Genomic DNA, 13092 nt, shown 5'->3' with positions numbered 1-13092 from the left:
TGCAGTACAGTTGTTATTATTATCACTTTTCACATCCTGGTTATGACAGTTAAAATAAATAACCTTCATATAAGAAATAAAATTGTGTGTGTAAACTGTATGTGGTGTTAAATAGGCCCATACTACTCTACTTTAATGTGGGTCATAAGGCTGGTACTTCAAGATTTTATCAGGTGGTAGTCATTGTGAAAACTTTGAGAACCACTGATGTAGACAGTTGAATTAGTACTTTCACTGGAGTATTTTTAACAGTAGTACTTCTACTTAAGTACAGACTGTGTGTACTTTTACCACCTGTGTCTGAGACGTTCTTCAGTGTTCATCTGAAGCTCTCAGTCTGCTGTGGAAAAAGGAAATCCAGGTGAGTTTCTCATGATCACCTGAGGCCGTCATTACTGTGTGAACTTTACCCACACACCACTCCTCACTCCTCCCACCCACTGCACAAAGTCACTGAGTACAGACCGGCTGATTCCTGTAAGGGAGAAGCAGGAAGAGGCGGACCAAAGATGAGAAGTTCAACGTCATTTTCCAGAAGTGAAAGTGTGAGAGAGCAGCAGCAGAGCTGCAGTCGAGTCCTGTTTGTCTCTAAAAGAAGATTCACCGGAGTCCATCAGGTTTCTCTCAGCAACAGTGGTGAGTGCAGCTGATCACACTGCCTGTTTCTACACAGATCTTTACTTTGTTCACTTCATCAGGGCTCTAGAGCGCCACCTCATTTCTCCACGGTGCGATTTAACAAATGCTCGGTCACACAGGTGCGACCAGCCGTTCGAGTAAAAACAAAAGTCTCTGCAACTCTGAAAGCCTCCGTGTGGTCAATGACAGACACACATTATGCCCATATCGTGGTCTAAACCAATCAGAGAGGGCAGGACCTCTCTGAGTGGCCGTGGTCCAAATGTTCCTGCAGGCCTACGTGTGTTTGTTTGAAAGTGTAGACGGATAGAGAGAGGTGAGCAGGTGAGGCCTGATAGGAGTGGATGTAGCTGTGGGTGATGAGAAAAGATGAAACGAACGATTGATAACTTTGTTATTCACTGATCCAGTCTCTACACCATGTGGACACAACTTCTGCAAAACCTGCATCAGTCAGCACTGGGACCTGAATCAGAGCTGTCAGTGTCCCATGTGTAACTGTCACGGTCCTGGGTCGGATCGACCCAGCATTTTGAGTTCCTAATGTTTTGAATGATTGTTCTTTATGTTTCTCTGGTGCTTTGTTGATTTTTATTATGGATCTGTGTTTCAGTTATTCTGGTATGTTTCTGCATTATGACTAAGGTTCGGGTTGTATTTTGTTATTATTGCCGGTTTAGTTCAGCGTCAAGTCTGCCTCTCTCTGTCTAGTCCGTGTCTTAGTTAAGTGTGTTTTGTTTCCTGTTTTACTTTGAAGATTCATGTTCCCGTCTGATGTCAGTGTTCCAGCTTTGCTCTCCCTGTTTCGTTAGGTCTTATTCTTCACAGCTGTGTTCCCCTTCTGTCTCTAATTCCTTGATGACTCCCTCAGTGTATTTAAGCCCAGTGTGTCTTTGTGTCAGGGTCGCGTCGTTAACGTCTCCTACCCTCTAGTAGACTGTGTGTTCCATCTGCTAGCCTGCCTGCCTGTCTGTTTAGTTTATTTCTGTATTCTCAGTTTAGTTAAGTTTATGTGCCTTTTCTGCCCAGCAATAAAGCTGCGTGTTTTGAGTTTACATCTGCCTCCGAGTCCTGCATTTTGGGTCCTTCCTCCCTGCCTGCCTGCACACAGCCATGACAGAATGACACGACCACAAGATGGACCCAGCGGACTCAGGTGTTGCCACGACGGAGGAAATGCTCAAGCAGTTGAAGGATTTCTGCCAAAGCGTAATCCACGCTGCAGACAATCACAAGAGACTTACTCAGGTAGTGTTTTTTGATCACTTATTGTCATCTACAACATTGACCGTCAGTTGTATGGACATAAAAAGGTTAAAACAAATAATCACGGGTCTGAGAGTGAGACTCTGCTTTAAACTGTTTGATATGGGCAGTCCAGGGAAGGAAGATTCAGCTGCCCTCCTGGAGGCCCTCGCCTCTTGGTATTCGCGGCACCAGCGACCTTTTCCATCATTATTTGTTGCCAAATCACTCGATCCACCTTTAAAGACGAAACTGCACCCTCGCCATCCTCAACCCATCACACCTCCACCTTCATCTGTGGTATTAGTATTAGCTGCCCAGCCAGAAGCTCGCTTAGCTGCCCAGCCAGAAGCTCGCTTAGCTGCCCAGCCAGAAGCTCGCTTAGCTGCCTAGCGGTTCCCAGTTCAGTCCCCTGCTGCTCAGTCATTCACTCAATCACCAGTTCCACCTTTACCACAACCGCCACTACCATCTGCAGCCCAGTCAGTTCGGCCTCCTCCTGTTCTCCAGTCAGTTCGGCCTCCTCCTGTTCTCCAGTCAGTTCAGTCGAGTTCAGTGCGCTCTCTTGTGTTGCCAGCACCTCAGCCATTAGCACTGCCTGCTCCTCAGCCACCATCTCCACCCACTAATTTTCAGGAGGAGGATAGCCCCACACCGACTTTCGTTGCTCCTCAAGACCTGGCTAAATTTGAGACTTTTACTCTCTCCGGGGCCTCCCCAGAGGTTATATATCAGCATTCAGTTAACTCTGGACCCCTGGACATAGAGAAGCCAGCGCAGCCTGTTTTGTCCCTGCCAGAGGCCCGTGTGCCTGCTGGTTCCGTTTTGTCCCTGCCAGAGGCCCACGAGCCTGCTGGTTCAGCCATGTGTGTGCCAGGGGCCCCTGTGCCCGCTGGTTCAGTGACTGTTTCCGCTGGGGGTTCTGGAGAGCCCGGCCAACCCGTCCTCGTCTCTGCCGGAGGGTCCGAGGGACCGCTCCGGCCTCCTGTCTCCGCTGGAGGGCCCGAGGAGCCCGTCCAGCCATCTTCCTCGTCAGCTGGGGGGCCCGAGGAGCCCGTCCAGCCACCAGCTTCATCCACGCCTGGTCCAGCTCCGGCTTCATCCACGCCTGGTCCAGCCTCCTCATCTGCATCAGCGTCGCCTGGTCCAGCCTCTGCCTCGTCTGCATCAGCGTCGTCTGGTCCAGCCTCTGCCTCGGCCTCGTCCGGTGCGGCGGGGGCCACGCAGCCCTCAGGTCCCCAACTGCCACCTCCACATCGTCGGTCATCTGCCAGGCCGCTTGTTGGGCATCGTCGCCGCTGTGGACAACCTCCTGAACGCCGCCATTGCCCTCCGCGTGGCCGGCCCCCGGACCTGCATTGCCGCCGCTGCCGTGCACACGGGCGGCCCCCAGAACTGTTTCTACACCGTTGCCATCCGCACGGTCGGCCCCCAGAACTGCTTTCTCGCTGCCGCCATTGCCGTCCACACGGTCGGCCCCCAGAACTGTTTCCGCGCCACTGCCTACTGCGTGGCTTGCCTCCGGACCTGCCCCGCTGCCGCTGCCTTTCACACGGTCGGCCTCCGGAACTGAACTGTTTTGGCCTCCTGCGCTGTCGGCCTCCGGGTCGGCCCCCTGAACTTGACCATCTGGGTCTTTGTGGACTCTGTCCCTCCTTCCTGTACCCCCTCCGCCCACCCTGGTTGGGTGGTTTTCTGTTTTGTGGTGTTTCTTCCTTTTGTTGCTGTCGTGTTGGGCTGTCAGGAGCCAGCCCTTAGAGGGGGGGGGGGTACTGTCACGGTCCTGGGTCGGATCGACCCAGCATTTTGAGTTCCTTATGTTTTGAATGATTGTTCTTTATGTTTCTCTGGTGCTTTGTTGATTTTTATTATGGATCTGTGTTTCAGTTATTCTGGTATGTTTCTGCATTATGACTAAGGTTCGGGTTGTATTTTGTTATTATTGCCGGTTTAGTTCAGCGTCAAGTCTGCCTCTCTCTGTCTAGTCTGTGTCTTAGTTAAGTGTGTTTTGTTTCCTGTTTTACTTTGAAGGTTCATGTTCCTGTCTGATGTCAGTGTTCCAGCTTTGCTCTCCCTGTTTCGTTAGGTCTTATTCCTTCCAGCTGTGTTCCCCTTCTGTCTCTAATTCCTTGATGACTCCCTCAGTGTATTTAAGCCCAGTGTGTCTTTGTGTCAGGGTCGCGTCGTTAACGTCTCCTACCCTCTAGTTGACTGTGTGTTCCATCTGCTAGCCTGCCTGTCTGCTTAGTTCATTTCTGTATTCTCAGTTTAGTTAAGTTTATGTGCCTTTTCTGCCCAGCAATAAAGCTGCGTGTTTTGAGTTTACATCTGCCTCCGAGTCCTGCATTTTGGGTCCTTCCTCCCTGCCTGCCTGCACACAGCCATGACAGTAACGAGACTTTCTACACTAGAACTCAGCTGAATGTCAACACCTTCATCTCTGAGGTGGTTGCTCAGTTCAGATGTGAAGCTCAGCAGAAAGCCAGCAGCAGCAGCTCAGAGAAACAAGCTGCCAAACCAGGAGAAGTTCCCTGTGACGTCTGCACTGCAACCAGACTGAAGGCCCTGAAGTCCTGCCTGGTGTGTCAGACCTCCTACTGTCAGACTCCCCTGGAGCCTCATCTGACAGTGAAAGGTCTGAAAAGACACCAACTGATTGATGCTGTGGAGAACCTGAAAGGCAGGATGTGTACGAAGCACGATAAACTTCTGGAGCTGTTCTGTAAGGCCGACCAGACGTGTGTCTGCATGCTCTGCTATGTTTTAGACCACAAGAACCACGAGTTTGTTCCTCTGAGAGAAGAATATGAAGGAAAGAAGGCAGAGCTGGAGAAGACAGAGGCTGAGATTCAGCACATGATCCAGAAGAGACGACTGAAGATTCAGGAGATCAGAGTCGTGAAGATGAGTAAAGATGCTGCAGACAGACAGAAAGCAGAAGGTGTTCAGGTCTTTACTGCTCTGATGGAGTCTGTTGAGAGACGCCTGAAGGAGCTCATAAAGGAGATCGAAGACAAACAGGAAACTACAGAGAAACAGGCTGAAGGTCCATTTCAAAGATCTGGAACAGGAAATCTCTGAGCTGATGGAGAGAAGCGCTGAGGTGGAGACGCTCCCACGCTCTGAAGACCACCTCCACCTCCTCCAAAGCTTCACCCACCAAGGTCTGGACAGAGGTCAGAGTCCGTCCACCATCATATGAGGGGAATGTGGTGAGAGCTGTGGCTCAGCTGGAGGAGACAATGTGGAAACTCATGAAGAAGAAGAAGCTGTTTGAGGCTGAGCTGAAGAGGGTCCAGCAGGATGCAGTGGATGTGACTCTGGATCCTGATACAGCTCATCCTGCTCTCATCCTGTCTGATGATGGAAAACAAGTGTACTGTGGTGATGTGGAGAAGAAACTTCCAGAAAACCCAGAGAGATTTTCTTACTATGGTATGGTTTTAGGAGAGCAGAGTTTCCCTTCAGGCAGATTTTACTTTGAGGTTCAGGTTAAAGGAAAGACTGACTGGGATTTAGGAGTGGCCACAGAGTCAATCAACAGGAAGGGAGAAATCACACTGAGACCTCAGGATGGTTTCTGGACTGTGATGCTGAGAAATGGAAATGAGTTCAGTGCTCGTGCTTCCCCTTCAGTCTGTCTCTATCTTCAGCCTGGTCCTGAGAAGGTGGGGGTGTTTGTGGATTATGAGGAGGGTCTGGTCTCCTTTTATGATGTAAGAATAAGAACAACTTTATTTATCCCGAGGGAAATTCTTTTGTCATGTACATGCTCAAAGCAGCAGGACAGACAGAGGAACAGATGAATAAGATATAAGATATACAATATATACAATAAGAATAGTGTACAGTAATATACAGTAGGATAGTGCAAGATATAGTATCGGATAACTCTAACGAAGTAATATACATAAGTTATTTATTCACCAGGATATAGTTAACTATCAGTGCAGGCGATTCTAGAAAGTGACAAAGTATTGTGCAATAGAATAAAGGGAGTAGCAGCATATGATGGGGGGATGAAACAAATATTCAATAAGTACTCTTGGGTAATATTGCACGGTCTGGGAGGGAACAGAATAACATAGGTAACAGTCTCAGGAGAATCACCTACAGAGTGAGGAAGAGTTAAACAGTCTTATTGCCACCGGCACAAAGGATTTCCTGTGGCGGTCAGTTCTGCATTTCAGGGCAATGAGTCTTTTGCTGCGTTTGCTCCTGGGGTGGGAGGGGTTGTCCATGATAGAAAGAAGCTTTTTTTTAGCATTCTCCTTTCAGACACCTCCTCCAGATTCTCAAGTCTGGCACTCAGGACAGAACCAGCCTTTCTAATCAGTTTGTTCAGCCTGTTGGCATCAGCTGTCTTCACCCCACTTCCCCAGCACACAGCTGCAAAGAACACAACGCTCTCCAACACCGATTGATAGAACATGGTCAGCATTTTCCTACCAACATTGAAGGACCTGAGTCGCTTCAGTAGGAAAAGCCGACTCTGCCCTTTTTTGAAGATAGCATTGGTGTTCTTGGTCCAGTCCAGTTTACAGTCCAAGTGTACCCCCAGGTACCGGTAGTCCTCAACGATCTCCACATCTTTTTCAAGATGGCGGCGCGCACGGGTGCAGCGGCTCTTAGCTCTCCAGTTTGGTGCTCATTTTTACTTTTACTGTGTATATTTTTGAATGTTTGCAACGCCGCCATCTCTTACAGTCGCCAGAACCTAATTGACCTAGGTTTCAAATATAGTTTGTCTGTTTCTGGCGACTATCAGCGAACACACAACATCCTGGAGGAGATAGCGAGACCGCCGGGGTCACCGTGGATGGTCTGCCCGCCCAGCAAGCGCAGAAGGCGACGGAGGGAGAGAAAGCAGAAGAGGGGATGCCGGTCGGGCTCAGATGCTAGGCTACGCAAACAACCACACCGGCCAGCACTTCCGAGCCTTTTCCTGTCGAACGCCAGATCCATCACCCACAAATTGGACGAATTGGAGCTACAGATAGCCACCACGAGCTTTGCACGCAACTGCAGCATTATTCTTATTACGGAGTCGTGGCTTCACCCGCTGATTCCCGACGCTGCAGTCGAGTTAGCAGGCCGCACGCTACACCGGCAGGACAGAAACAGCAACTCAGGTAAAAGCAGAGGAGGGGGGCTATGTGTTTACGTGCATAACAACTGGTGTTGTAACAGCAGGATCATTCACACACACTGTTCTCCTGATTTGGAGGTTCTGGCAGTCTCGTGCAGACCTTTTTACATCCCGAGGGAGTTTACAGTAGTTATTGTGATAGCTGTTTATATACCGCCGGATGCTAACGTTGGCACTGCTCTCAGCCTCTTGCTTGACACCATTAACAAACAACAGCTTGCCCACCCCGATGGGGTTTTCATTGTCGCCGGTGACTTTAACAAAGCGTGCCTAAAGACTGTGCTTCCTAAATTTGTCCAGTTTGTGGACTTTGCTACGAGAGGAGAACACACCTTGGATCATGTCTATTCAAACATCAGGCATGCTTTCAGAGCAACACCCCTCCCCCACCTGGCTGGGTCTGATCACCTCTGCATGTCCCTCACCCCCACCTACACCCCCCTGCTGAGAAAAACAAAGCCCCAGACAAAGACAATAAAAACCTGGCCTGAAGGAGCCCTCTCTCAACTGCAGGACTGCTTCTCATCTACTGTATGGGATTTATTCTCCAGCCACAACCTCCAGGAGTACACGGACACTGTACTCTCGTACATCAGGAACTGTGTTGACAATGTCACCGTCAACAAAAGGGTCAGGGTGTTTCCAAATCAAAAACCCTGGATGAATAGCGAAGTGCAATCCCTCCTAAAAAGCCGCAACACTGCCTTCAAGTCAGGGGACAGGGCTGCGTACAGGGCGGCCAGGGCAGACCTGAGTAGAGGCATCAGGAAAGCTAAGGCTGCCTATAGGAAGAGGATTGAAGATCACTTTGCTGACAACGACCCCGGAAAAATGTGGCAGGGGATCAATCACATTACCAACTACAGAAACAATAACCAGGCGACATCTAGGACTGATGCCTCGCTGGCTGAGGATCTAAATCGTTTCTTCGCCCGCTTTGAGATGACCAGGCCCTCAGCTGTCACACCACTTCCACCCGCCCCCAGCACCGGCACACTAACACTTAGGGAGCATCAAGTGAGGTGTGTTCTAAGGTCAGTGAATCCCAGGAAGGCGGAAGGTCCTGATGGAATACATGGAAAGGTTCTCAGAGCATGTGCTGACGAACTGACCAGAGTCTTCACTAAAATCTTCAACCTTTCCTTGTCATTAAACACCGTCCCGCCCTGCCTCAAAACCTCCACCATCATCCCCATCGCCAAGAAGACAGCTGTGGTCAGCCCAAATGACTACAGGCCTGTTGCACTTACGCCTGTAGTGATGAAGTGCTTTGAGAGACTGGTCTGTCAGCACATCAGGGCCGGTCTGCCTCCCACTCTGGACCCCCACCAATTTGCCTACAGGACAAATCGATCCACGGAGGACGCTATCACCATAGCGCTCCACACTGCGCTGAGTCACCTGGAGCACAGAGGAAGCTATGTGAGAATGCTCTTCCTGGACTTCAGCTCAGCATTTAATCATATCATCCCAGAGATCCTGGTCCAGAAACTGTCTCACCTGGGACTCTCCACCCCCATCTGCCTCTGGATCAAGGACTTCCTGACAAACAGACCTCAGTCTGTCAGACTCGGCCCACACCTGTCCAGCACCATCACACTCAGCACCGGGTCTCCACAAGGATGTGTTCTGAGTCCCCTCCTGTTTACGCTCTACACATCCGACTGCTCCCCTACCCATCTCCCAAACACCATCATAAAGTTTGCGGATGACACCACCGTGGTTGGACTCATCTCAAGGGGGGATGAGTCGGACTACAGAGATGAGGTCAACAGACTGACTGAGTGGTGTTCAGTTAATAACCTCCAACTGAACACCACGAAAACTAAAGAACTTCTCTTCGACTTCAGGAAGGGCAGAGCAGACCCGGCCCCACTGTACATTCATGGGAGCTGTGTGGAGAGGGTGCACTCCATGAGGTTTCTGGGCGTGCAGATCTCTGATGATCTCTCCTGGACTGCAAATACCACGGCGGTGGTAAAAAAAGGCCCAGCAGCGTCTCCACTTTCTAAGAGTGCTCAGGAGGAACAACCTGGAGGAGAGGCTGCTGGTGACATTCTACAGAGCCACCATAGAGAGCATCCTAACGTACAGCATAACAACATGGTATGCAGGGTGCTCAGTTGCAGACAGGAAAGCACTGCAGAGGGTCATCAACACAGCCCAGAAGATCACTGGCTGCTCTCTGCCCAGCCTGGAGGTCATTGCAAACTCTCGGTACCTCAGCAGAGCTTGCAATATCATCAAGGACCATTCTCACCCCAGCAATCAAGTGTTTGAACTATTACCGTCAGGCCGACGGTACAGGTCACATAAAACCAGGACAAACAGATTCAGGGATAGCTTCTTTCCCAGAGCTATCACCGTTGTAAATAAGCACAAAAACAATTGAAACTGCTTAGCTACTCCATACTGTCACCGTCAATTATAATTATTATGCTGCTATTCTTACTGTCATTATATTAATGCTGCTATCCTGTATGTATTGTACATACTATTGTTTGTTTTATTGCACCTTTTATATTTTACATTTATATTTATTGTATTTTTGCACCAAGGGAGTGGCACTCCAATTTCGTTGTACCCTGTACAATGACAATAAAGGCTATTCTATAAAGGCTATTCTATCAGCCCCTCTGATGGTGACAGGGGTAGGAGAAGGAGCCTTCTTCCTAAAGTCCATAATCAGTTCCTTTGTCTTTGTGATGTTAAGTTGTAGGTGGTTTAGCTCACACCACTCAACAAAGCTGTCCACCACACTCCTGTACTCCTCCTCCTGTCCATCCCTGATACAGCCCACGATGGCAGAGTCATCTGAGAATTTCTGCAGATGACGAGACTGAGACTTGTACCTGAAGTCAGATGTGTAGAGGGTGAAGAGGAAGGGTGATAGGACCGTCCCCTGTGGCGCCCCTGTGCTGCTCAGAATGTTATCTGAGCGGCAGCTCTTCAGTCGGACATGCTGTGGTCGACTTGTTAAATAGTCCGTAATCCAACCTACCAGTGGGGCGTCCACCTGCATTTCCGTGAGCTTATTCCACAGCAGTGATGGTCTGATCGTGTTAAAAGCACTAGAGAAGTCAAAGAACATGACCCTCACAGTGCTCCCGACAATGTCCAGATGAGAATAAGCATGGTCCATCAGGTAGATGATGGCATCCTCCACGCCGATACAAGGTTGATAAGCAAACTGCAGGGGGGTCCAGCCAAGGCTCCACCAGCAGACGCAGATGATTCAGGATTAGTCTCTCCAGCGTATTCATGACATGTGAGGTCAGAGCCACTGGCCTGTAGTCACCGAGGGTCGATGGGTTGATCTTTTTAGGGACAGGAACCAGGCAGGATGTCTCCCAGAGTAATGGGACTCTCTGCATTTCCAGGCTCATGTTGAAGATCCGTTGTAGAACTCCAGACAGCTGGGAAGCACAGCACCTGAGGGCCCTGGGACTGACACCATCAGGACCAGCAGCTTTGCCGGAGTGGAGTCTGCCCAATTCTTTTTTTGATGTCATCTGCTGAGAGGGACAGGGTGAGACAGTCTGAGGGGGCAGGAGAGGGGGGAGGCGAAAGGAGAAGATGGGAAGAGCTGGGTGTGGAGACAGGAGACGCAGGGCAGTCGAACCTATTGAAGTGTAGATTTAGGTGTAGGTGCTGCAGCTCTGATCTACTCCTTTACTGGCTGCTCCTTCACTCACAAATTCCGCCCATACTTCAGTCCCTGTCTGAATGATGGAGGTAAAAACTCTGTACCTCTGATCATCTGTCCTGTCAACCAAACTAATCAACAACTGATTTTATTTGATGAACTGATTGATTTTTATTGAAGTGAACAAATGAACACAGTCTCCATGTTTTCTATACAATCTGATTATCAGGACTCATGGAGTTTGATTTGAACAGAAGAAAAGTTGAATCAGGAAATGTTCCCACTGATGGAAACTCGAGCTGAAGAGCAAATATCAGAGAATAAATGTCACAATAAAGTTTGTTCAATGCTTTGAGTGAATCCATACTCATCCGTGGCTGTTATACGGAGCATCAGAGTCCAGCTGAGTTATGTTGGATACAAACTGGTTATTTTGTCTCTGTGAGGATTTTTTTTTTCCACTGAAACTGAAGAGACAGATAATATTCAAAGAACTCTGTAGAGATTCATGCATCCATGTTCTCCACCTGGAGGTGTGGAGGAGAAAGGTGGAGCACAGACTACATCCTTCCAGTCACATCATTTTGATGTGATGATTATATTTCCATGTTGTGATGATTTGGGTTAAAGATAAACAGAGTTGGGGAACGGCCGCAATCACAGCATGAATAAGATGCTGAAGCTGAGCTGTCAGTGAACATGTTTCACTGTGATTTGGACTTGAACAATATAAAGTGTGTGTGGCAACTAACTAACAAAGGCTTAAAATTTAACTCTTAACCTCATTTAAACGTGTTTAATTTCTCAGTAACTCAAACTTTTAATTTATTTGCTCCTTTAATGTTTTATTTCTTTATCCTAGTTTAATTTTTGCTGTTTAACCTGTTTAATCTGACCTTTGTCCTATTTATACCTTATGATCAATCAACCTCCCTCGCATCTCAGGAAGTTCCTGCATCTTGGTTCCTCTCTCACACACACCACACGTCTGCCATTGCAGCGGTGACAGAATCAAGAGCTACTAGGCATTTTGTAGGAATCAGTAGTAGTTTCTGATTATTTCTATTAAACCTTTTTGCACACGCTCTTTTCTACTCAGTAATGTTGTTAAATAGTTTAGTCTGTTACTGTTACTGTATTGGAGCAACTGTAACCACAATTTTCTTAGGGATTCTGAAAAATAACAAACACTTAACTGTTCTTTCATATGAATATTAACATTTGTTGCCTAAATACATTTTGGGCTATTGCTTTTTTTTTTTTTTTTTTTTTTTAAATCAGACTCATTGGCCTGTAAATGCAAAAAGTGATTTTTAAAATGGAGATGTAAAGTTTGTGGCGACAATTGCAGAGCTTTAAATGTTTGAGAACGAAGATCCAGGAAAATGCAACCAATCAAAATAATATTTGTAATGCTAAAATCTAATTATTATAATTATTGCTTTTTTTTATCGTTACATACCCTACCATCTATCCTCTACGGGTAAGGGAAGTCAAAGTTCTAAACTCTGCCAAACATTTTCCTTTTCTTTTTATCCTTTGTATGAAAGCTCAGGTTTGCAATTTGTAGAAAATTTTCAGTCTCAGAATGGAGATCATTCTGTTATGTATCCGGTCCACTCTGTTTCTACAGATAAGACTGGGACAGAAATGTACCTGCAGAATGCCCACCATCAAACCTGTCCACAGGACCTCCGTGCTGTGTTGAAAGAGCTGGCTGTACTGAAAGAGCAGATAAAGGTTCTACAGAAAGAGAATCGAGGTACTGCAGTCAAGTGACTTTATTGTCATTACAACCTTGTGCAGTGGTACAGTGGTGCTACATGAAGTATAACAGACAATCAACACATGACTACATAAACTACAACTTTGCAAAACTTCCAAAAAAACAAAACAAAGACAGTGCAGACAGAGCAGAAAAATATAGTCACACGATAAGTGCAAAAATTACTTTTTGGACAACCCTCTGTAGCTAGATGTATGACGGTGTGTCCATCACTGAGTGTTCAGGAGTGGGGGAGTCACTGAATGGGGAAAGAAGCTGTTTTGCAGACTGGCAGTCAGGGCTTGAATGTTCCAGTACCTCTTGCCAGAAACCAGCAGGGTAAAGAGTGCGTGTGAGGGGTGTGTGTAAGGTTCACCACAATGCTAGTGGTTTTGCGGATGCAGCCCGTGCAATAGCTGTCGGGGGGGACAATGGCCACAAAACAAAAGAGCAGGAAGACCATGTGACAACGACAAAAGAGGCAAATGTGCTAGCTCATGATGTCGCTACTGTTAGCTCCAGCGAAGACATGCCAGGTGAAGTTAACATGGAGGAAGAAGTGACACACAAAATAATACTTGAATATAAAAGAACTGCATGAATATTGACAAGAAATTAAGGCAGAGTTTACAAAGACAAACGCCAGAT

At 47.8% G+C, this 13092-nt stretch overlaps 1 protein-coding gene across 1 annotated transcript in view; it reads left to right on the top strand.

The window, feature by feature from the left end:
* The first annotated feature begins 474 nt into the window (after positions 1-474).
* The window catches only part of LOC120438074 (trichohyalin-like), a 66301-nt gene continuing 53683 nt past the window's right edge, over positions 475-13092 (top strand). The window contains exons 1-3 of the mRNA XM_039608519.1: positions 475-636; positions 1669-1887; positions 12313-12441. Coding sequence (XP_039464453.1) covers positions 510-636; positions 1669-1887; positions 12313-12441 — 475 coding nt within the window. The 5' untranslated portion in view covers positions 475-509. The remainder of the gene's footprint in view (positions 637-1668; positions 1888-12312; positions 12442-13092) is intronic.

This window comes from Oreochromis aureus, linkage group 3 (assembly GCF_013358895.1).
Source record: "Oreochromis aureus strain Israel breed Guangdong linkage group 3, ZZ_aureus, whole genome shotgun sequence".
Lineage (NCBI taxonomy): Eukaryota > Metazoa > Chordata > Actinopteri > Cichliformes > Cichlidae > Oreochromis > Oreochromis aureus.
The sequence above is the reverse complement of the archived record's forward strand: the minus strand, read 5'-3'. Positions and strand labels throughout refer to the sequence as shown.